Source organism: Leguminivora glycinivorella, chromosome 6 (genome assembly GCF_023078275.1).
Source record: "Leguminivora glycinivorella isolate SPB_JAAS2020 chromosome 6, LegGlyc_1.1, whole genome shotgun sequence".
Classification (NCBI taxonomy): Eukaryota; Metazoa; Arthropoda; class Insecta; order Lepidoptera; family Tortricidae; genus Leguminivora; species Leguminivora glycinivorella.
The window spans coordinates 10,049,764-10,075,182 of record NC_062976.1 but is presented as its reverse complement, the minus strand read 5'-3'; the positions used below and the strand labels follow the sequence as shown (position 1 = coordinate 10,075,182).

The 25,419-nt window shown below is 37.0% G+C and overlaps 2 protein-coding genes across 3 annotated transcripts in view; one reads left to right on the top strand and one right to left on the bottom strand.

Moving 5' to 3' along the window:
- LOC125226799 (mitochondrial assembly of ribosomal large subunit protein 1) overlaps nucleotides 1–25,419 on the bottom strand; it is a 133,645-nt gene that overhangs the window by 1,605 nt on the left and 106,621 nt on the right. The gene's annotated exons all lie outside the window — the stretch shown is intronic.
- Nucleotides 1,449–5,971, top strand: LOC125226797. The gene is made up of 4 exons (XM_048130900.1): nucleotides 1,449–1,817; nucleotides 2,372–2,563; nucleotides 3,944–4,155; nucleotides 4,464–5,971. The coding sequence occupies exons 1-4, from the start codon at nucleotides 1,636–1,638 to the stop codon at nucleotides 5,666–5,668; spliced, it is 1,791 nt and encodes a 596-aa protein (XP_047986857.1). The 5' UTR covers nucleotides 1,449–1,635; the 3' UTR covers nucleotides 5,669–5,971.

The window sequence follows — 25,419 nt, the reverse complement described above, 5'->3', positions numbered from 1 at the left end:
AACTACGGAACCTATCAAGATCAAAACAATTTTCCTAGAAAGTCTTTATAAAGTTCTACTTTTGTGATTTTTTTCATATTTTTTAAACTAATAGCACAGAATATATAATAGTACAAGTACAGAAGGCTCACTCTTTTGATGTCCACAAAATGCCGCCATTCTAATTTTTTACCTACATTAACAAACGGACCGCACGCGAACAGGCGACATTGAATTTTATTGCGCGGCGCGAAAGTCGTCACCACTGAATGGGCCGCGAATTCGCGGCCGCCGACATGTACTTGTAGCGCGGCGATAAAAGCGCGGAGTGAGCCGCCCCTCCTAATAGTTCAAAAGTTAGAGGGGGGGGACGCACTTTTTTTTCCTTTAGGAGCGATTATTTCCGAAAATATTCATATTATCAAAAAACGATCTTAGTAAACCCTTATTCATTTTTAAATACCTATCCAACAATATATCACACGTTGGCGTTGGAATGAAAAAAAATATCAGCCCCCACTTTACATGTAGGGGGCGGTACCCTAATAAAACATTTTTTTTCATTTTTTATTTTTGCACTTTGTCGGCGTGATTGATATACATATTGGTACCAAATTTCAGCTTTCTAGTGCTAACGGTTACTGAGATTATCCGCGGACGGACGGACGGACGGACGGACACTTGATAGGTTCAGTAGTTTTTGAGAAAAATACGGAAAACTACGGAACCCTACACTGAGCGTGGCCCGACACGCTCTTGGCCGGTTTTTATTCTGTAAGTGGGAGCAAGAAAGAGTTATTCTTTGCTCCCTCCCACTTACAGGTGCGGTATGCGGTGCGGCTGTGTGTTAGCTACTTTAACGATACCAGCGCCATCTGCGTTAAGCTTTACACTTCTAGATATAAGGGGAATCTATGCGTAGGAGAAACTGGGTCCAATTTGAATCCGATATGCAATAGCAATTCTCAAATTTCTAATGTCCCCATGAATACATTTCCCTCAAACAAAATCAAATCGTTACCTATAATACTGGGCGTGGACAGAAAGATGAAATAGTACATTACGATACAAGTGCGTAAAAAAGGAAGTTTAAAACGAGTGGCGATAGATTAAAACACGACCGAAGGGAGTGTTTTAAATCGAGACGAGTTACAAATTTCCTTTTCGCACGTGTATCGTACGATTCGTACGACGTTTTTCAGTATAGATGAGCCTCCGAAGTTTCGACCTGGCATATAATGAACCATTTCTCGCACTAGTGCGTAAAAAAAACAATATCTGTACTGAAAATTAATCTTACTGCACTACACCTACTATTTAGGTAGGTACTTGTACATATTACGTAATTACTCAACGGTGGTACTATTCTAGAGGAAACTTTTTCGAATGAGTCCTATATTTTAGTTATCTATTTGCCGTTTATCTTATCGTTATCAATGGGTGTGTTGAATGTTTCACCAGTTTACTTTTCTTTCTCGCCTTGAAACAAAACAGTTTAGTTGACACACTAAAACACCTTAGTTAAATTTAATTTGATCTAAATTCAATGTTTAAATGTGACCGAGTAAAGTTGAAGACATACGATGAACAGTGTTAAATATCTAATCATTGATTGACAATGGTTTAAATGATTCACGTTATATGGAATGATTCACAATGGTAACATGCAAGTTGGACAGCGAGGTATCGGGTGAGCTCTTGGGTTGGGAGTTGCCGACATGGACAGCATTGCTTCTGCATCGAGTCTTGCCTGCTTGTGCAGGTCTAGTGGTCTACCTGACACTGATTTGCTTCGATACTGCTCTTGTTTGCGAACATTTCCTGAGCAACGATCGTGGGTGAGTAAACAGTTCGGCAGATGTATTATCATCTCAATCTATTGTACCTAGCTAAAGTGGAAAAACAAAGTGTATGAGGAGTCTATGCCATTGCCAAAGCCGTTTTTGTACAATACTCTATCAGCTCTTTCCGGTTGATACTACATATTCGGAAAGAAATGTATTTACTTAAGTAATTTATCTTACAAAAATTTGTAAATTGTAAAAATGTGTAGACCAATTTTCACCTTCTTAGTCCGTTTTCACATTATCCGATCCGATATCGGATGTCGGAAGGACTTCAATGCAAAAAATACAAGATGGCGCCTGTATTGTATGGGATATCGGTCCGACATCCGATATCGGATCGGATAATGTGAAAATACACTTACGGCCTACAGGGAACATCGAAGTTTGCAATATTGCGGGATATTGGGGCATTTGTATCTTTTACTTCATGTAAGGTGTTATTAGAGCGATAGAGCAGGTACATAAATAATTTAAAAATTTCAATATTCGGGTAAACTCTAGACTGAAGTCACTGAAGTCGAGAAAACTTTTTTTTTTCGTTTCAGTATCGGGATTTTCCTAATTATTTTAATGGCGTTACCTGCCCTGTTAAGCTTGGTGTTTACATTAGCGTCACCACCCCCAGGACTACAGACTGAAGACTCGGCTATTTCTGTGGAGCTGGAGAAAAACGATTTGAAATGGATATTTATGCAGATTGGAAACTTTTTATTCTTTCCGATTGCTGCAATTGGCAGGTGAGGATTTTGGATTTAATAAAAAAATAGGTACTTACATTCCAAGGATAATTTATATAGGACTTACAATCTTCATACTAAGAATCGTACCTCCATTTTTTAGCACCGCCAATTATTACTATCATAATTATAGACTGATGATGCCTAGGTACAATTTATTTTTTCAAAATGTGTATTGACGTGATATATCACGATATTAAGATAAAGAAGCATGTCATTTGTTCTTATAAAAATAAAAAAAACGCAATAATATTTGGGGGAAAATTTGGCCACTTCCAGGCTGCGAAACGTTACGTCTTACGTCGTTTCCTTGCCAATGATTCGCACTAAACGATTTGCATCTAGCTTTATCATGCGAACGGCTAAGGAGTGGAACTCACTTCCTGCATGTCTATTTCCAACCCACTATAATTTGGATCTTTTTAAATCAAGAGTGAATAGACATTTTTTGGGTAAACATGCTTCATCCTAGACTGCATCGGCACTTTCCATCAGGTGAGATTGCGGTCAAATGGTTTACCTGTTCCCCAAAAAAAAAAAAAAAAAAAACAGCGCCATCTAGTTTTAAGCCTAAAAGGTCCATAATTTCAAGGGTACACTTTTTTGTATGGGCTTTGTCTGTTCCGGTATTATATGGTCTTTAGTACATTCTTAGCTCGCTTAGCTCGCAATTAAAACTTTACGTATCTATATCGAAACTTCAATGACCACATGTACAGTCGAGTTCATAAATATGTGTACATTTTTTCACCTTATTGCAACGAGTTAAGGTGAAGAAATGTACACATATTTATGAACTCGACTGTACCTACTGTAAAATATCGTACAACGAGTGAAGACTTAACTTAAGAATTCGTAACTCTAAATTTAAAAACATCCCTTTTAGAGATAATAGAGATATTTATTATCTTCCAAGTACATACACATAGTAGGGTATTGCAAAGTTAGCAATTTCTTACTTAAATCATCATCATCCTCCTTGCGTTATCCCGGCATTTGCCACGGCTCATGGGAGCCTGGGGTCCGCTTTGACAACTAATCCCAAGATTTGGCGTAGGCACTAGTTTTACGAAAGCGACTGCCATCTGACCTTCCAACCCGAAGGGTAACTAGACCTTATTGGAATTAGTCCGTTTTCCTCACGATGTTTTCCTTCACCGAATACGTGAAAAACTCATTGGTGCGAGCCGGGGTTCGAACCCGCGACCTCCAGAACGAAAGTCGCACGCACTTACCGCTAGGCTACCAGCGCTTTTCAATTTCTTACTTAAATCTAACACAATAATAATCGAAACTTTGTCAGGGTTTAATTTATCGTCATTAATTTCGAATTTCTTCTTTTCCACACTATATAATCCATAATGTAATATGACATTTTAGGTACTGTCACCAAGTGTTCTGGTGGGTGGAAGCAGTGTGTGCAGCTCGAGATGAAGACGATGAGCGTACCAGAAACGCCATACAAATAGCCAAGGCCCCTTCTCCGATGGAGCTCTACTTGTTCCTTCAGGCATTCATCCACTCTGCTCCACATATTATTGTGAACGTTTTGGACACGATGAATCATAATTCTGATCCTAAATTCGAAAAATGTAAGACTTTCTTTATTTTCATTCGGAAAATAGTTCTTACGCAGTTACTTACATTAGCTACATGTCCTAATGTACGTCGTACCTACGAATTAGGATCTAAATTTGAGTGCATCAAATTAGGACATTGCATGACATGCATCCTCTTCAATTACTTACATACTTAGGTATTGTTTATCACATGTTTACCTATCATTTGGGTTGAGGATTCCCTGATTTCTTTAACCTTAATATAATAAGTTATTAGCGAACATTTACTGTAGCGTTACTTTATTTTTACAGACTGCAATTGTTTTTCTTTCACTTTTCAGTCTCCTTAGTGTGGGTGAGTGTAGTGATGTCTTCGTTTCGGATGGCTAGCACGGCTACTATGTATAGAAGATTTGAACGTGAAAAAATTTGTGGTCGCCATTATCCGTGGAAGACATATTCGGAAGAGCTTGATAACTCTGCGAATGAAAAAACTGAATTAGTTAACAAAACTGAAGAACAAAAACAGGAAACGGAAGAGGAACCTATTTACGAAACATTATCGCCACTTCATCGAGCGTCTGTAACATCACAAAGGTCGAACCACAGTAGAAGTAAGGCTGTGAGTGATATGATTCAGTTTTCTCCACGCTCCGATGTTACTGAACCGCTTTTCGAGGATGAGGGATGTTGCACCGATTCGAGTTCTGAATATTTACCTCCAAATCCTATGAGCAAAGTACCGCGTAGAAGTTCGTCATTAAATAGCGACGACGAGTATGTTAGACCGATATCGATAATAGACAGAGTTGCACCCCGCCGGAGAGACACACAGACCACACAGTACACTATACAAGAAGTGTACGTACCTCCGCCCCCGACTATGCCTGCTCCTAGGCCAGGCACTCTATCGTTGTGGGCCGAGAAGATAGTGGAGAATGCGGAATCTATACCGACCTGGTTGTCAGCGCCTCCTCGACGGAGACACGTCGAGGTGATTAAAGACGAGCCGGACGTACCACGCCATGTGCCCGGCCCTCTCATCATGCGGGGCCTCGAACCTCAAGACGCGTCGGCCGCACTAGTACATTTCCTGGGCTGGCACATGTTCTTTATCTCCCGATTGCTCTCTATCGCAGCTTTCATAAACTTTTTTCCTTTTGCTGCGATCATAGTTCTTTTTTCGCATTACCAAATAATTCTACTTCTCTTAATAGTCCCTCAAGCTAGTACAATAAAAAGGGGCTTTTACATATTTCTAGCATTTATATATTTATTTTGTTTAATGGAGTTTAAAATCCGTTTCCGTCACGTGAGGGTGTGGCACGTGTTTTGGATCATAGTGTGTACTGTCGAGATTGTGATATTCACAGGCTTGTGGGCCGGAATAAACAATAAATTAAATGATTGGTGGCGTGATTTCATAGTGAAGATAATATTCGGTAGCATGCTGCTAAGTTTCATGTGTTTTCTTGTGTATTTTGTGTTACTGAAACCGAGAGAAACTATTGTGTATGTAAAAAATAAGAGTAACGTTGAACCTTAGTATATCGTAATAAACAATTTTTCTAGAGTTCACTGACATGTTGAAATTCTCGAGAAACTCCACTCCTCTCAACCCACGGTGTAAACTACAGGAAATTAAAGCCCACTCGACCGCCAGCCGGCCACATCCGTCTCGAAGCGTCTACCTAGAACGCACACTGAAAATAAACCTTCTTTTGAATCAATAATTTAAGCCCGATTTATAATACGATTGTTTGAATTACACGTCGACCTTCAATTCGTTCTTTGAATATGACGAGGAACAACTCGACCAAATGGTTAATAAAAACATTCCGTTCTCTCCCGAAGTCGTCCTTTATTGTCCCAGGAAAACGTTCTATAAATAGATATAAATACAATTCTTATCAAGAATTCAATATATGTCTACCTATCACTTTATGAAGGGGCACTTACCTAGCTACCTCACTAAAGTTATGTACTTACTATAAATAAAACCTTAGGTTGAATGTAGATAGGTACCTACTTATCTACATAGCCTAAATTCTAAAGTAGGTATTTTGAGCATGAGATGAATGCATAATTAGGTCCATCTTCACCAAACACATCTCACTGATTTAAGGCAGGGATAAAAAAATGTGAAAGATTAATTTGTGTAGTAATTAATAAACGTTCACGCAAAAGGTTTTAATTATATTGAGCGGATTGAGCCGCTCTACTTGACACCAGCGGTGTGATAGATTTTCTTTCATGTCTGCCATTCAGTATTAAATACATAATAATTTGTACCTTTAATATTATTTTTATCATGGTAGGTACCTATGTATTTATAAATGAATGCACATTTTCTACTACACGTAAAATTGTAAGTATAATTATTTTGGTTAGATATCATATAGATTATACGTAGGTACCGACGTCCTAGTCAAATCACTTATTTATTTTCGACAAAGGTCAAATGTATAGCTTATGTGTCGTTTCCAAGAAAAAATTTCAAGTTTGTCGCTCGCAAATCGCAATAAGAACGCTATGACAAGGTATTCGTGCGCCAAAGTGGGACCTTTTGAATAGGCACATATCTACCTTATGGAGGCGATAAATTGGTGTGTGTGTGGATTGAGTGAGCACCTTCCGAAAATAAAAAAAAATATGCTGATCATTTAGTAAAAGTTCCAAAACAATTGTAAAATGAATCTCTGAATTTGTAAAAAGATAAATCAAAAGATACAGCCATTAACATGTGCTCACTCAGTTCTCACAAACTACCAACGAAAAAAGTGAATATATTCATTTAACATATAATATTTTTAAACTAACATTTAGTAAAAAATAGGCCAACCTACCTCTAAAAATATTAGATCACCTAGTGACGTATTTAATTTTTTACAAATAGTTTCTTATGCTCACTCAATCCTCACACTTTTGAAAAGCCGAATTTTGATGAAAAACATAAGATTTAGACCGCTATTATATGTGTATAGTTTAGTAAAAGTGAAATGGGAATTTGTAAAATACAAAACGAACCACTAACGTGTCAGGTTTTTTATAATAAATTTTTGTAAGTGCTCACTCAGTCCACACGTTTTGAGAAAGTTAAAAATGTAAATATCTTACGATTTGTAGCACCTAAGACACTCGAAAGTACTTCAACATTTAGTAAAAATTTTTACTAAATATCCACCATCTAATATTTTATATTCGTTGTCTGGTTTTAAAGATATTCAGACATAACTTTTCTCATACAAATGTATCAAGTAGGGTGACCACACTATGTCGGCTCCTGATTTTCCCCACCTTCCCATTGTCATATTGAGATTGGGGAGTTTCGTTCAATTTTGATAATAGTTTATATTAAACTAATACCATATTAATTCTCCATCTGCAAACTGTTTTTAGGTTATGTTCTTGGCCTAGTGATGATGTGTATTGTAATTTTTATCGACGTCAGAATAATAACCATATCGACATCTATATCGCTCGTGCGTATTGGCGCGACAGAGCCAGACTAACTGGCACGGCGTTTCGTTTTCGTTTGGCGTCGGAGTAATGCCATTCGGCTACGCACGCTGTAAAGCTGCTATTACATGACCGTACTCCCCAATCCCCGAAACTCCCCAATCTCAATATGACAATGGGAAGGTGGGGAAAATCAGGAGCCGACATAGTGTGGTCACCCTACTTGATACATTTGTATGAGAAAAGTTATGTCTGAATATCTTTAAAACCAGACAACGAATATAAAATATTAGATGGTGGATATTTAGTAAAAATTTTTACTAAATGTTGAAGTACTTTCGAGTGTCTTAGGTGCTACAAATCGTAAGATATTTACATTTTTAACTTTCTCAAAACGTGTGGACTGAGTGAGCACTGAGCACTTACAAAAATTTATTATAAAAAAACCTGACACGTTAGTGGTTCGTTTTGTATTTTACAAATTCCCATTTCACTTTTACTAAACTATACACATATAATAGCGGTCTAAATCTTATGTTTTTCATCAAAATTCGGCTTTTCAAAAGTGTGAGGATTGAGTGAGCATAAGAAACTATTTGTAAAAAATTAAATACGTCACTAGGTGATCTAATATTTATAGAGGTAGGTTGGCCTATTTTTTACTAAATGTTAGTATATAAATATTATATGTTAAATGAATATATTCACTGTTTTCGTTGGTAGTTTGTGAGAACTGAGTGAGCACATGTTAACGGCTGTATCTTTTGATTTATCTTTTTACAAATTCAGAGATTCGTTTTACAATTGTTTTAGAACTTTTACTAAATGATCAGCATATTTTTTTTTATTTTCGGAAGGTGCTCACTCAATCCACACACACACATAAATTGAGAAGGAGGCTGGCTCAATTGGACTCCGCTGGATGTAGCCACACATCATCATAAAAGCTGGAAAATTCTTCATGTGGATGAGCCCTGTCTAATGAGGGATAATAGGATCACAAGCACTTCAAATTTAGTGCAAATTATTACCTTAATTTAAATCGAAAGTCTGTGTTAGTCTTTTAAGGGCAATCAAATCGGTATAGATATTGAATTGGTGTTACAGTCCACGTTTCTGAATAACAATGCCCTCAGCTACGCACGAAAACACGACCTCATTTGTTTCATATTGTTGTAAGTGTTGTAACACATTCCATGTTTACGTCCATAGTTTCAGGGAAAGCGTTCTTATTCTAACTTACCCAGCTGCCACTGTTTAAGGGTATGGCGCAATGGACAATCGGTAAACAGAATTTACGAATGCTTTTCTGTTACTTCAAAGAGTATCTAGTAATGATTGAAGTGTTTCTCCTGGTCGTTCGGCCGTCAGCGCAATGTATGTTGTTGTTAGCGGAAAAGCGCTATTTTTTTATATTATTTCCGAGATTTTTTTCTAAATGCGCATCTAAATTTGCATTTTCGATTTAGTACACTACATTACCTTTGACAAAATTAATTTGAATGAGAAACAATGCAAGAAAATTAAACGACATCTTCAAGATTCAAGCGAGACTTCAAGTAGCTTAAAGCTTCGAAGCTGCAATTGCCTAACTATTTTGTTGGAATCTCAAAAACTTTTAACGATCTTTCATTTTGTGAATGGCGTAACCATTTTGTCTAAGGTATTTTCCAATATTTATTAATTTATTAATATACTTACGTACCTAAGTAGGTACATTTTTATCTTTGTTTCATAAGTATAATATATTGTATATGTAACATGTTGTCCTTATGTACCTAACTAATTGCATTCTTAAATAAAATTGCATCATGTTCGACCCTAAACCTCTGCTCTGCGGGTTCAATTTCGCTCATTACCCGCAATGGTGCGCAAGGACAGGTTCGACATTCACGTTGCTTACCGAGAGCTCGTCTCAAACTTCGAAATTCGCAAATTGACGGCATCGTTCTGTTTTTCTCGAAGTGTTTATGGTAAACCGGAACGGAAAAAAACGGAACGAACGATTCACTTCTTGGCTATGCATTTTGGTCATTACGGATATAGAGATTAGAGAATATTCTATATTCCTACACTGGTTTCTCTAAAGCAAGCGATCAGTAAGCGACGACATTGAGGGCCCGCTTGCCGCATGTGCCTCGCGCAAATCAAAGCGGCCGCAGACCATTATTTTTTGCTAATTTACCATCCATGTCGATGGAAGTCCGGAGATGATGATACCGGGTAACAGTAATTACTATCAGGCGAGAGGAAAGGGATATTATTACTGGTAAGTATGCAGTATGATCGAAATTACTCGGCATAAATCTCCGACGGATCTTCGGGCTCGTGGAATCGGTAATTAATTAAGTTAGTCGCATAATTAATTGTACATACATTCTGTTACGGTCTCGCGTGTCGTTCGTCCTTGATGCAAGGCTTTTCAATAGCTTTGGGATGTGTAAAGACTACGACGACGTTTCCTGTATTTGTATATTTTGTATTTATAGGTAGTAGATAAATTGATATTATTTAATTGATTAGGTATTAACAGTACCTATTGTTCCATTTCCAGTTCCATTGCCTTCTGTATAAAAAGATAAAGTATATGTTCCTATAAGTACCTTTTTTGGCATTTTTATGTTACGTACCTGTTTTAAATTTTTGTAGGCGTTTTAATATTATTTTATTTAAATTCAAAACTAGTCAGACAATTTTTTTATTAGGTAACCAAAACAAAATTATAATTGATTGTAATACTATTGTATATAGTGTTTTATGTTGTACTTTATATTATATTTCAAAAACTATAAAACGGCTTATGTACCCATGTAGGTGCAGCGACCACACTGCAATCAAAGTTTATGTAATTTTCATTTAAATCGCGTACTTACAATATTAACTCACGCTAAACCCTGATTACATCACAACATTCACAACCGATTACTGCTCATAAAGGGCAATAATTTACAGACGTCGTTAAAATTTACCGCCAAATGGATAACTGAATATTTATGTCTAACTTAAGTCCCCTTTACACGTATAATAATTGTATTTACGATATTCGCAAATCAGTATGTCCAGTAGACTGTCAATTAATTGTTAGAAGGAAACCGCAACGTATGGGATGGGGTCGGAGGCTGGGCCAAGGCCCTCGCCCGCGGGTAATCCGACACCTCTTGTACTCAATCTCCTCTACTAATTTGCGGGCTTTCCATAACAGGGCTACCACTGTTCCATTGATACCCTATAATAATCTACATGAGACGCTATAGCTACAATTTGTAGGGCGAGACAATGTCAGCATGTGGACGGGGTTAAACAAAACTTTAGACAGCTGCATATTAGCAAAATGGGAACATGATCTTAGCATTGATAAAAAGACAATGTTTTTTTACCGATATCGTTTACTCATACTGTTTCTAAGTTAGTCAAACTTGGAATGAGCTAAGATGCACGAAGGTATTTCCTTGGTATCTATGCGATAAGTATACGATGCCGTCACCAACGCAACATGCATCAGAAATAACTTGCATACAAGTTAAGAGGATAAGTCTAATTCGGTGATACAAGCTTTGAAGCAATATTCCGAAAGACGATTTTTGGTTGTTTCACCGAATTAGGCGTGTCACCGAATGGGGCGAGTTTACCCTAAAGGTAGTTGTCGCCCTTTGTCACCTTCGCCTTAAAATAAGCTTAGTGTTTTGCAAGTGAATTGAACTGGGAATGAATTTCTAAATTGTGCCTACACGTCAAATGAATGATGGATGATCTTGTCAATGAAGTGCACCCTACATATATAGCAGTAAGTGAACAAGTTCGTTAGCGCAGTAAGCGACAGATCGCGTGCTGATAGCCCTGGCTCACTGGCCACGTATATCGCTTATTGACGACAGGCGGGTGTCGCCAGTTGAACCAGGATAATATGATCTCGTGTTCTATTTATATTAACGAGAGCGCGACGTAGTAGTGCTATCTCTAACAATATTACTAGGGCTCTGGATACACGTGATTCACGCCGAACCGTAGCTACGTGATCTTAACACCGGCGGTACTAAGATCACGAATTTCACGAACACGGCAAGGTACGTACCTCGTACGCACGTACGTACGTACTTGCCTTAGCGCCCGGATTCACGTGACACGCCGCGGGCCGTGACACGCCGCCGCCCGAACTAAGTTCGTGTGCAGAGCTTCGGGTGGCGGTTCCGTTGGGTACACAGATTTAGATATTCAGTAGATGAAGTAAATAGCACCATTTGTATGGGAACCAAGCGTGCCGACTTTTTAGCTGTCACTGAGACGTCACGGTCGGCATTTAGTGATGGGAAAACCTAAACGATTCAAAGACACCAATGCCCCTCCGCCCCGCAACAATGCAGCCGTCTCTCTCGTACACATAGATTTTATATCTGTGGGCTCGCTCGCTCACTCCCCGCTCCCCTGCAAACTATCCCAAAAATCGAGTAGTATGACAAAAAGATTCAAAGAGGGAGGTCACGCTCACGTCACGCTATTAAGCGGTTTCATTCTGTCCACGCTTTTGGATACCTTCGCGTAATATTAATATCAAGTAAGTATTTTAAATATATTTGTTGACATTTTATAGAAACAAGAAAGATTGTTACCATTGAAACGCATAGTAAGAGACATAATCAATTCAGATAACCTAAAAATCGCAAATCGATTAACATGAATGGTATCGATTTTCTGACAGACGAATGATTTTCAACGGAGTGATTGAATAATTTTTGAATTAAATTTCAGAAATACATTTAGTCGAAAAGCGGTTTTATCTTATACTTTTCCTATATGTTTACAGTATAGGTTAGGTACCTATACAGTATCAGTTTTAACTTTGTAAGCAAGCAGAATCATATTTAACTTTTTGTAGGCTATGGAAACAGCAAAGTCTCAAAAGAAAACCAGGGAAGACATTTTTGAAGCCAAAAGAAAAGCTAGCCGAATACGTCATGAAAAACCAGTTTTTCCTTCCCGTGGCTGCAATCCATTTTTCTTTTACGACCGGATCATGTGGGAAACTATAAGAAAGAGTGTTTTTAAACGTTATACTTATGTTGTATATGATTAAAATTATAATATTTTCACCACACCAACTGATAAAAACTCTTGATTATTTGAAAACGGATAGCAAAAATTTCATTTTATCCACAAGAGTACAAAGTATTTAAAAAAAATGTAACTTGATGTCATAAGCTAGCTGGTAGAATTTACTAATATGTAAATGATAATTTTGAATCATACATATTGAATAAATTGATGGATTTTATTTAAGTAATTTGATATTTCATAGTGAGTAATTCGATTCAATTCGTGTTGGTGTAGTGAAAAATAATTGTGTTTTACTCGGTGGCAAAGTTTGTTCAACCTTCGTGCCTTGAAACCCTCACAACGCTCAAGATTCCACTTCTCGAACCACCACTTCGCGGTTTAATATTGGAATGTTTCGCTTGCTCGAGTATCAATATTGGCACGTGCGGTTAAACAACAACTTTGCTCCTTGTAAAACAAATACGTAACTATTTTATTAAAATTAGAACACGAGTATATTTTTATTAATAACTACTAAATTGTGTTTTGTAATAGACAATAGTGTTTATCATTCGTCTGTTCGATTATCGATTACAAACGATTATTGATATTTATTGTAGAACGAACAACACTAGTCGCTAAATTTGACGGACGAATGAGAAATGGGCTGTACTACGAAGTCGAAGCGATACGCGAGAGTATCGCTAGCCTCATATTCATCATCTCTTTAACACACATGGTCGATCAAACGCTTAAAGCAAACGCAGCAATGCAATGTAAACGCCGGTTTGTAACGTAATTCTATAGTTACTTAGGTACATCCTTGGACGCATAAATAAAAATACGGAAAAAATTATTAAAAATGAATTCACGCACAATATTATTTAAAAATTACTTACGTGTGATGGGAAATATGTTTTTGTTTTTGTGCGCTGGAAATATTTGGGCTGGTGCAGTTAATTATCATGCAATGAGGCATTTTGTATTTTTTTTCTTACGTGCGGCTGCAACAGCTGACGTATGTGGACTGTCATTAGAAATGGCCATCTCAGTGGCTGCCACTGAGTTCGGACACGCGAAGTAGATACATTTGCTTCTTCTAGTGTATATTCATTTCTGTGGTTGGGTACTTATCGTACGTTTTGTAGATTCATCTCGCCCGGGAGAAAACCAAATCATAACTATTATTGAATTATCACTTAATACCTATACTTAATACTGGACGAAAGTTTTTTTACATATGAATTAAACTTATATTTATATTTTGCTTCGATTTTTATACAATACATATAACTAGCGGCCCTCCCGGCTACGCACGGGGATTATGATAAAAATTGTTATAATAAGTTATCCGTAAAAGATAGACATATGCCATCGCGGACTTTTTTGTAGACCTATTAGAGAGACACAATTTTCCAATACATTATTTTGATATAGCTCAAACGGTTTCGGCAGCGTATTCGATTAAAGCTCTCAGCCAGCGGGATTTTGTCCAACTCGATTAGAAAATATCGTCATATTTCAACCAATTCAAACAAAACTTTAACAAATTATATACCTAAACTTTCCTCAAGAATTACTCTATTCATAAGTGAAAACCATATGAAAACCCGTTCAGTAGTTTTTGAGTTTATCGCGAACACACAGACAGACGCGGCTGGAGAGTTTATTTTATGAGAAGATTAAGTGATTTATGGCGTTATTCTGTTTCCGATTTTATTGAAATTAAAACTAGCAAACTGTCCGATGCCTTACACTATATACCTGTATGGTAAATGTCAACCTGTGTTACGTTACGTCTTAATATTGTTTATATTTTGACATGTGCCGTCAGAATCCTCAAATACTCGATACTAACTTAAAACTGTATGTGGTGACAGTTTAGTATAGTATGGAGTAACTATTGTCCCAGAGCTGTAAGAAGGGTAAGAACCTCTTTTTCACACATGACAGCGTCCACAAAACGTAAAATCCTGTAATAATGGTTAAAAAAATCAAGTACTTAAAATAGTATTTTATACAATCGCGATATAATACAAAGCTTTTCAGTCGAGTACCATGTTTAGGCCACGAAGCTTAGCTGTGTGGCCTAATAGTACGGTACGAGAGTGAAAAGCTTAATTATATCACTATTGTATACAATACTTTTTCTACGAGTCATCATCTTCATCATCAATGGACGGAAATATCACCATTCATGCAAGTTTAAATTAATGTTAATAGCGTCGTTCACCGTTGTATCAACATCGAATTACCTAGCAACCAATTGTTTGTAACAACCGTATCTGATTGGCCGATAACGCGACAAATAAAAAAAAATATATTTCAAATGCAGAAAAATTTGCCAGGTATCGCAAATTAGTATATAAATTGTATGATGTTCTATTTTTGAAATTATTACAGTTAACTTAAAGTCAACTATAATGAGATTACATTTATTATTATAGTTGAGTCGGAACTGCCATAGAGTATCCAACACTGAAAAGTTAGCACTTATAGTTTAGTCTGTGGTGTCCTAATTGACAGATTACAGTCGACGAGTAGAAAAATAATATTTCGTTCACTTTAAACATAATCTAAAACATGTTACATTTTTGCGGAACTTCGTTAGTAAGTATTTTACGATATTAATTTATAATGCAAGATTTACTTATTAAACCATTACTTTTATTTTTAACATTAATTTTTATTTTTAAACTAGTCACACAATATATAATAGTACAAGTACAGAAGGCTCACTCCTTTGATGTTCACAAAATGCCGCCATTTTAAATTCTTACCTACATTAACAAACGGACCGCACGCGAGCAGCCAACATTGAATTTTATTGCGCCGCGCGAAGGTCGTCGCCAATGAATGGGCCGCGAACTCGCGGCCGCTGACATGTACTTGTAGCGCGGCGATAGAATCGCGGAGTAAGCCGCCCCTGAACTAGTGCTGTGGCAGAGTGTAATTTCGATTCAAATGACATTTCAGTAAGTTGATAGAAATCGTATATTTGTTTAAGCGCCTCCTTGTCCATAGGGCCTAATCGATTCAACCAATTCGAAATTAATCGTTAGATTTGGCAAACGATACGTCTTAGCCACATCGCAACATACTTCCAAAACAAATGTGTCAAAAATGTGAACTTACGGATCCGGGACAATAGTTCTGATGAAATTCAGCAACACGACGCTTAGTCATATATTTCTGGTCAAGCATTATTATGTTATTCTTAAGGTTTTCACATTTATTCTTTCATTTATTATGTATGAAAATGAAAAAGATTTTTATAAAAAGTGATTTACCTACCAAGTGCCTTTAATTAATTAATATTTAAGCTTGCTACTATGTAAGAATATAACGTAATCTTAAATGTAAACAAGACAAACAGCAGTGTAGGTGAACAAAAGAGCAAGTTTCTGATGACTATTATACTCCAGGCAAAAAAATATGCACACATGTGCGCGGGGCCACGGCTAAGACAAAAAAAATGACAGCTGCAGTTCTTATCAGTTTCGGTACATTAAATAATACTTTTAGATAGTATATTCCTTTAAAGCACTGTATTGTTTGACGAACGAGCTCAGCTATCTTATTGTGGTGGTATTTTGCAAATAATAAGTGCAGTTCCACCACGTGGTAATAAAGACAGTAAAATTTACGAGCAGCCTTTTGTACGTGAAGCTGAGTGAAGTGAGCGATGTGTTAGTTTTACATTTTAGGATTTTTTTATTTAATCTGGATGGGGCAGTTTAGAATTTTAGTTTATTTCAATTAGTCACTTGTAAGATTCCAGTTGATCAACACTTGAAGACCTTGACATTTTACTTTAGCGGTGAATTTAAAAGTTATTGTCGTTGTTGTTTTGTTAAGTTTTTGTATTGTGACTGTTAATGTTTGAAACTCTTAACATCGAAGAAAAGTTTGGTGTGGAGATATGCCACCAGAGTCGGAGATTCAATTTTATGTAGTCTTTGCAAGGATCGGACAAACAATGAGTTTCCGTGTCGTCATGGTACTACAGGATCTATCGCGAGGCATTTGACGTCAGTTCATTTGAGATTTCACTGTTACTGTGCTGTTACTGTTACGACATCAAACGAGTAAGTTAATTTTTTAAATAGGTGTAATCCATAATAAGTAAATGAAAGCAGCAAAGGTCTAAGTTTAAATACCATGAAAAAATTATTTTAAAGTTATTGCATGTAAATAGTATAACGAAGCTCACTTTATTAAGCAATCAGTAATAAATGGCTTAGTTATTATATTAATTATTATTTTTCAAACAATATATCAGTCATAAAACAGTATTTACATCTTAATAAAATGATAATCCTGCGCCTTGAACACTCTTAAAGTAGACTTTTTTTACTACCATCAATCTTATTACTATATAACGTAATTACCTAATTAAATAGGCCTATAACAGTTAAGTAAGTTGGCGTAAAATGTATAACATAATTATTAACTAGATATGAGTTAAAATTACGTTTCCGTGGATGTCATCCTATCGTCACATTCTTAATTTTTATACTAAATTGACAAATTTCTTACTCTTTGCATCAATAATTGAATGGTACCGTGGATACTTATCTACCTATTAAATCTTATTAATCAGAGGGTAACTAGAGAGTTTTTGTCAACGAATATTGCAGACACATAATAAGCAGATTCAAGGGTATCACGGTGCACAGTTAAGCCCATCCCATATTACCACGTTAACGCATGGTATTTTTCAGCCACAACCACTCAACAGATTAAGCTTAACAAAGGATAAGGTATAGTCATGGTATAGTGCCATTTTACTAAACATAAAAGTAATATTTTAGTGAAAGTATAAGCATTTTTTGAATTTGTACTCGAAGCGTCGGTTGTAGCGTAGAGACAATGCTAACAGTGGTTATTCAATAATAAGTCGAATTTAGAATTATAACTGTTGAAAACCTTTGGATAGAGTAAAAAACTCAAATGACTGGAAGGAAACTTTATCTGAAACGGTTACCAAATCTAGCAGTTACCCTTACAAAAGGTTACCTACCCATATCGTTGGTATTTTAATAACCACTTCTAAATTTAGCCTATCGGAAACCCCGTATCGTTTATTTGGTTATATTTATTTATTACTTACATATTAATATTTGAAAAACCGCAGTATTGAATATAAATTTTAATTCAAAAGTAATTAAGATATAACCTTACGATATCTACATTTTTATTCATAACTTATAGAGACTGCATCCGATCTTATCTTCTCTCATGAAACGCCGCTGGCGGACCGAACGGGCGTGTCACGTGAATTCGTACGTACGTACGTACGGATCTACGAACGTACGTACCCTAATTTCACGTGATTTATTTTCACGTGACGAACGAACCAGAAATCCGTTGCCGTGTATCACGGCAACGTGCGTACGGCTACGTGTTCACGATACACGGTCACGACCGGGAGCCCTAAATATTACGACAAATGAATGATCTTAGTGAAGTGTACACCATATACCTAGCAATAATAAGTAAACGAGTTCGTTACCGCAGTAAGAGCGTGCACAGACAGAGAGCGGTTTGGAGTTCTGCGTTCCGCGTTCAGAGTTCTGCGTTTTTAGGGTTCCGTACCAAAAAGGTACGACAGGAACCCTTATGGTGTGACTCTGTCCGTCTGTCACATTCCTAAATATCTCGAGAACTACTAATGCTATCAACTTGAAATTTGGAATAGTTGTGAACATTGTAAACCTCTACAAATAGAAAGTATTTTTTTTTAATATATTAATTTTAATTCTAGAAAATGGCTAAAATGAAAGGGGGGCAAACTGTAAATTTCAAGTTACTAGGTCAAGTGGGGTATCGTTGGAAAGAGCTCAAATTGAACGTAAATAAGCTATTTTTTATAATTTGTTTGTTGTGGAAAAAAATGAATTTACAAGGAAAATGTAAAAAAAAATACCGTTCCCCTCCCCCTTATCTCCGAAGTTTAGCAACGAAAAATTATGAAAATTTTAGTAAACATTGGTTTTATGCTAAATATTACAGGAAAAATATAATCGTGTTTGTATTTTGAATACTTTTTTTTAATTCTCAAAAAACTTTTCAGATTTTTACTTTCAATTTACCCACCCTTGCGGATGTATATCGTACTTCAAATGAATACGAGATGTTACGTAAACCATCTTCTGTCCAATAAAGTAAAAACTGTTTAAATCGGTGAACATTATAATGAATTAATTATCCCTGAAAAACCAGGTCGCGCAAATTAGTTAGCAAATTGACCGGGAGATGGCGCTATACACAATAATACTCATTAGTGCCTATACTTTTGTCTTCTAGTCAAGTCATTAGAATTATGTGAAAATATGAGATTATTTTTACTAGGTAGTTTGAAAGAAAGTTTGTACGGAACCCTCGGTGGGCGAGTCCGACTCGCACTTGGCCGGTTTTTTTAGAATGTACCGAGTCTGTAGCAATAACGCACACAGCCGGCACGGCAGTCTGGCCGGGCCCCGGGGCGGTCAAAGCGGAACGCCGCGTTCTAGCACCGGAACGCGGGGATGTCTGAGGTTGCAAACATAGAAAAAATAATGAATTGGTTAGGGAAAGGAGAGATTTCTGAGGTCGAATGTACGGATAGTACACGACCAAATGCTGTAATGTTTATTTTATCCCTAACAAATCGCTGATAGCCCTGACTACGCACTGGCCAGTGGCTACGTATCTATCGTATATCGCTTACACTTACACAGAGTGTCGCCAGGCGGACCAGGCCCCGTAGCCGAATGGCATTTCTCCGACGCGAAACTAAAACGAAACGCCGCGAAAGCTAGTCTGGCTCTGTCGCGCCAATACGCAAGAGCGATAGAGATAGATATCTACTAGCGTTTCGTTTCGTGAGCGTTTGTGCCATTCGGCTACGCACCCTGGATAATTGTGGCTCTGATGCGTAAACCTACAGTTACAGGTGCATATCCCAGATGCCGTTCTACTGTAAAATTAATTCAGCAGCAGCATGTTTGGCCTGTTCGGTAGAGACATTTCCATTACTCAGTTACTGAACTCATCACACAAATAAATGCCCAGGTTGAACCCAGGACCATATTGTCCAGGTCACTATCTACGGTATCTACTAAGCCAGACTGGTCGTCTAATATCGTGTGTCATATGAAAACGATTTAAAGTAACATACAATAAAAAACATGTTTTTAGAAATTAGTTGCGGGCCTAATTTTTTGTAGACAAGCCACAAGCCACAGTTAATTTGGAAGAATGAGACATAGGTGAAGGAAGGACAGTCTTGAATGAGAGAACCGTCTACCATATGGACTCTACATACTGGTTCATCTGAGAAGGTTACTTGAGAAGCGATAGGAACTAAAGTGTTGCGCCTGCGCACACAACGGACCGCTGTGGCCGGCGATAAATCGAATTCCGCCGACGACAGCGCCGCTGTCCGATGAGATCGACGTCCGCGATTCGCTAAACTTATGGTTATATTCCGTGAGGAATCTCGCACAGAGGGCCTACCGAGGACACCGAAATTCAGAAATTGCGGGAATCATTGTCACTGTCTGTCGTTTGCGAACTTCGGCATTCGCGGTAGGCCCCCGGCCCTCAGCCCTTGTGGGCAATTTGTTACAGCGACAATAGGCCTCCGGCTCGGCGCGTAGAGAAAATTGATTGTCGGGACTATGTTTGGAAATACCTAAGCATTAATGCCTGACTAAATGTAAATACTAATGATGCGTGTAATGCCTATCTATAGTTATACAATAAAAATCAATGGCTTATTATTATTGATTATCTGTGCTGTGGGTTAAAACGATACGTTTTTTTTTTGAATTTTTTTTTAAAGGACCTTTATAAAAAATACATATCGGCCCTAAAACGATACGTTTATTATAGGGAGTTTTTACTCAAGGGAGGTTTTCGGTTCTATTATATTCTTATTACTTAACGTTTAACTTACGTTCTATATTACTTACGGATAAGTAAGTAGTACCTACCAATAATCTCCATTCTTATATTTTAGAACTACTCTACTGATACGCTTTCATTACTAAAGTAAGCAGGAAAAGCAAATTAACACCGGAATGCATGTATGAATCAACACAAACTTCCGATACTTAGCTAATAGTGTCTAAATAAACATCACAAGCATATTAAGGATCATTATCCTTGAATGGTTGATTGACAATAAAAAAATTGGACCAAGGATATACCCCAAGACATTTACCGTGTTGTTTACAAATATCGGGAACCTCAATTAATAAGCATTTTAAATGTCCGATAACAATGTGTCCGATAAGGAAGTCCCGGCTCGTCCTAAGTTCATTTCCCAACGACACCTCAACGATATCGTAATGACAGTCGACATTGACTCGGACGCCACTTAACCTCCTGAGTCCCAGATGCAAATGATTTGATTTTGGATTTAGAACTCTTTATAACGCACTAAAAGTTCAGAATAGATGTTGGAGCATGTACAAAAATTTGTACACGAGAACTGAGGAGGTACGTAAGATATACCTAAGCTTGTATCTTTACTTGTGTACCAACAGAAAGTACACGAATACTTATACCTAATTGAAGTTCTGTGAACCGTGGGCAAGATACGCATTCATGTCATGTGTTATCTGAAATGTGTACCGTACTGTAATAGCTGCTGTTAAGAAGTAATATACTTACATATCGTATTGTATATTCGAGAACAAGTATTCACGTTGTTCATGTGTTTGTAGCAATTCTGCGTGAACTGTGTCTTTTGTTAAAAACATTTGACGGGGCTTCCCGTTTATTATACGCAGCGTATGAAAAGTTCCCAAAAGTTAGGCACGGTGTATGAAAAATATGAATTGAAGTCAACAACCAGATGGCATAGGTACTGACTATAAGTAATTAATTAATTGCAAATTAGAGCCAGGTTTACATTTTTACCAACAGAATATGCGGTTTCTACCAAAAACAATACCTAATAGATATACACTAGAAACTTAATCATATGCCTAACGCCTACCTAACCAAGCGAATTCCTTTTACCTTTTAAACAATTGAGACTGTGCACGGGAAAACGTCCCACTTTGTCGATTGCTATAAAGCCATGCGAACTGCTATGGAATGGAACATGCTCCCCTTATCTGTATTCCCGGGCGAATACAATCTGGGTGAATTCAAGTCAAGAGTGAATAGGCTGTTACTGAACCAGTGAGCTACAACCTCGGCCTTGTCGTCACTTTCCATCAGGTGCGACTAAGGTCAATCACTGGCCAGTTTATAATAAATAAAATAAATAATAATAAAGCCGCTTTGTCAGTTTATTCCTATAAAAATACAAGTAAATCTCGCCTCAATGGTTACGTACCGACTAGGGTTGCAAAAAAACGGTTTTTTTTCTGGCTTGAAAAAAAACATGAAAAAAAACCGTGAAAAAAAACAGTTTTTTTTCTGGAGTATGTTTTTTTTCTAAAGTACGAAATCTCAAAATTTGCAAAGTAGTTAATACTTCTATACGGGTTTTTAGACTTAATGTTAACTATTAAACGAATTTAATCAAATAACTTTAATTTCTGGTCTTATAAAAGTAACATTTACGAAATCTGTAGTTGGTAGTTATCACTATTTATTGTTGGCAACACCACCGCTACACGCAGCATCGGGGATTCCCCAATAAACGTTTGTATACTGAATGTTAATTGAATTAAAATGTACGTTATTGTTATTGAAACACGTTACAACTCACGAAAAACCGTTATTGTCGTATTATTTGTTCATCTGAAAAAAAACCATATTTAGAAAAAAAACCATGGTGCTCGGTTTTTTTTCATGTTTTTTTTCACAATTCTGAAAAAAAACATTTGGTTTTTTTTCTATTTACAACCCTAGTACCGACAAAGTGGAACGTTTTACTAAACACATTCACGATTATTAGGTAATATGCCAGTAAACACTTAAGAACAATAATGTTGGAAAACTAAACACATTCGCGTTTCTCTGCCAACTTCGTTGGTACAAATCGTCTGCTTACTTTCGGCCCTATTCGAACTTTAAGAAACAAGATATGGATGCGCAAAAAATGTCATGACACGATTGCTCAATCAAAACCGGTCAAGAGCGTGTCGGGCCACGCTCAGTGTAGGGTTCCGTAGATTTCCGTATTTTTCTCAAAAACTACTGAACCTATCAAGTTCAAAACAATTTTCCTAGAAAGTCTTTATAAAGTTCTATCTGTTGTGATTTTTTTCATATTTTTTAAACATATGCTTCAAAAGTTAGAGGGGGGGGGGCACACTTTTTTTTCCTTGAGGAGCGATTATTTCCGAAAATATTAATATTATCAAAAAACTGTTTTAATGTTTATTTGGGCACAAACGGTACATGTTTCTTATAGCTAAAGTAAATACATAATTTATGAACCAATACAGTTGCCACCACTTAATATATCATTAAAGACTAACTAATACGAAATAACTAAATTTAAAATTAACAACAACAGTGAAATTAGGACAATGGCTTCATTAATGAGAAAAAAAGAAAACTAACTATTTCTACACACTGTTTTAGTAAACCCTTATTCATTTTTTAATACCTATCGAACAATATATCACACGTAGGGGTTGGAATGAAAAAAAAATCAGTCCCCACTTTACATGTAGGGGGGGTACCGTAACAAAACATTTTTTTCCACTTTTTATTTTACCACTTTGTCGGCGTGATTGATAAACATATTGGTACCAAATTTCAGCTTTCTAGTGCTAACGCTTACTGAGATTATCCGCGGACGGACGGACAGACAGACATGGCGAAACTATAAGGGTTCCTTAGTTGACTACGGAACCTTAAAAACGTCACTGTCGTTTGTCTTATCTACTTATATACCTCTAGAGCCAATTTCGGACGTATGTTAAAGTCCGTAATCCGTATCGGTCACCGTCTCACTTCCAGGGGGGTTACCATGACGTACTAAAGCCGTTCAGTTTAGGTTGAGAGAAAGGGACACAGCTATAGCAGTTACATAGCTCCGTCCCTCTCTCTCAACCTAAACTGAACGGCTTTAGCACGTCATGTAACCCCCCAGCAACCGACGACGCACGTCAACTCTTCGTGTGTGGTCGAAGCATCGATTAGCCCGTTGTATTGCGACGCCTCCAAGAATGGCCGGTTCATCCTTTCCGTGTTCACTTGCGTCATAGGTCATAGTGCCAAATTACGATACTGCAATAGTTATTTGTTATACAAGGGGGCAAAGTTGTATTTTAACGCCGAGTGTGGAATTGAAAAACGAGCAAGTGAAAGGATTCTATAGTTGAACCACGAGCGAAGCGAGTGGTTCGAGAATAGAATCCTGAACTTGCGAGTTTTTTAATACACGAGAAGTAAAATACATTTGCACCTGAGTGTAACACAAAACTTTTCTCCTCACTATAGCGAGGAAACGAAAACGCAAAAAATGCGATTATCACTGCTTCCAGTAGTTCCATAGGTGGTAAATCATCTTTATTACTAGATTCACCTACTTTTAGCAATTTTAAAGCAGTTAATTTGACTTTATTCAAGGTCAAATTACTTTACCCACTAGTGGATAAAATGCGTTTTTACCCGCTGGTATTAAAGGACAAAACACGTGTTTCCGGCTAGTGAGGGGAAAATACAATATTTCCATCGTGTTTAAATTTATTAAGTATTAGGCAGTCTTTTCCACTTGAATAATTTTCATGTAGAAATTACGTGAAAGGATTACTTTTGTAGGTACTAGGTACCCTATTTCTTATAAGCTATCGAGTGTCGAGCAAAGTTAATATGAGATTGATAAATTATGTTACGTAATCCATCACAAATCACAAACGAAGTGGTAAAGTATTTGGACGTAATAATGAAAATGGTCCGGTTTTTCTGTGTAGCTTTGTAATCTACGTTTTTCTGGAAGAAAAGTTCAAGAATAGTTGAAGTTCATTTTAGCGAAGATCGAAGTTGCGAATGTAGTATGTGATAGATGCTTAAATGATTTTACACCACACCAACTGGTAAAGGCTTACTTTGCTATTCGAAAACAGATAGCAAAATTGCATTTTATCCACAAGAGTGCAAAATAATTTCATACAAATTTTAACTTGATATCTTGAGGTGGCAGGTAGAATTTACCGATAAATTATGATTTTGAATTAAAATATTGAACAAATTCATAGATTTCATTTAGTTCGACGTTTTATAGTCAGTATTTTGTTCGTGTTGGTGTGGTGAAAAATTTTGTGTTTCACTCGGGGCCAAAGTTTGTTTAACCTTCGTGCCTTCGCTACGCTCGTGGTTCAATATTGGAATCTTTCGCTTGCTCGGGTATCAATATTGGCACGTGCAGTTAAACAAATGACTATTTTTTTCTTGTTAGCGTATTCGATATTAAATTGATCACTGAAGTATATGTTTCAATTTGTCGCTTATCCAAAGGACTTCTTAGGTGCAGTCTTCAGGGACAATGGTGCTTGCGGTGCGTTTCGATGTCAACGTGGGTTGCAGCAAGAAAATGCTGATGCAACCTGCATCTTTGGCATAGTACCAAAACTAAAACTATTGGCTCAAGTACAGACACCGGCATAAATAAGTGATGATTTCTGTCTTGTCGCTTTTAATCATTTGACAACTTCGTATAACATTTCAAACAAGATGTTAATGTGACAAGGTACAGAAATCATCACTTATTTATGCCGGTGACTGTACATTATGTACTCGCTTACCAGAGAAGAACTGTGCCTTCAGCCAAGAATGTACACTACGAGTAATTGCGCATCGATCGCCACGGAGCGTCAGCCGTCAACGATTTAGTCTTGGCTATAGACCCAG

Coding starts and splice junctions, on each gene's coding strand:
- LOC125226797 (XM_048130900.1), top strand. CDS start 1,636: ATGGTAACATGCAAGTTGGACAGCGAGGTATCGGGTGAGCTCTTGGGT. Junction 1,818..2,371: donor TTCCTGAGCAACGATCGTGG/GTGAGTAAACAG, acceptor TTTTCGTTTCAG/TATCGGGATTTTCCTAATTA. Junction 4,156..4,463: donor TGATCCTAAATTCGAAAAAT/GTAAGACTTTCT, acceptor TTCACTTTTCAG/TCTCCTTAGTGTGGGTGAGT.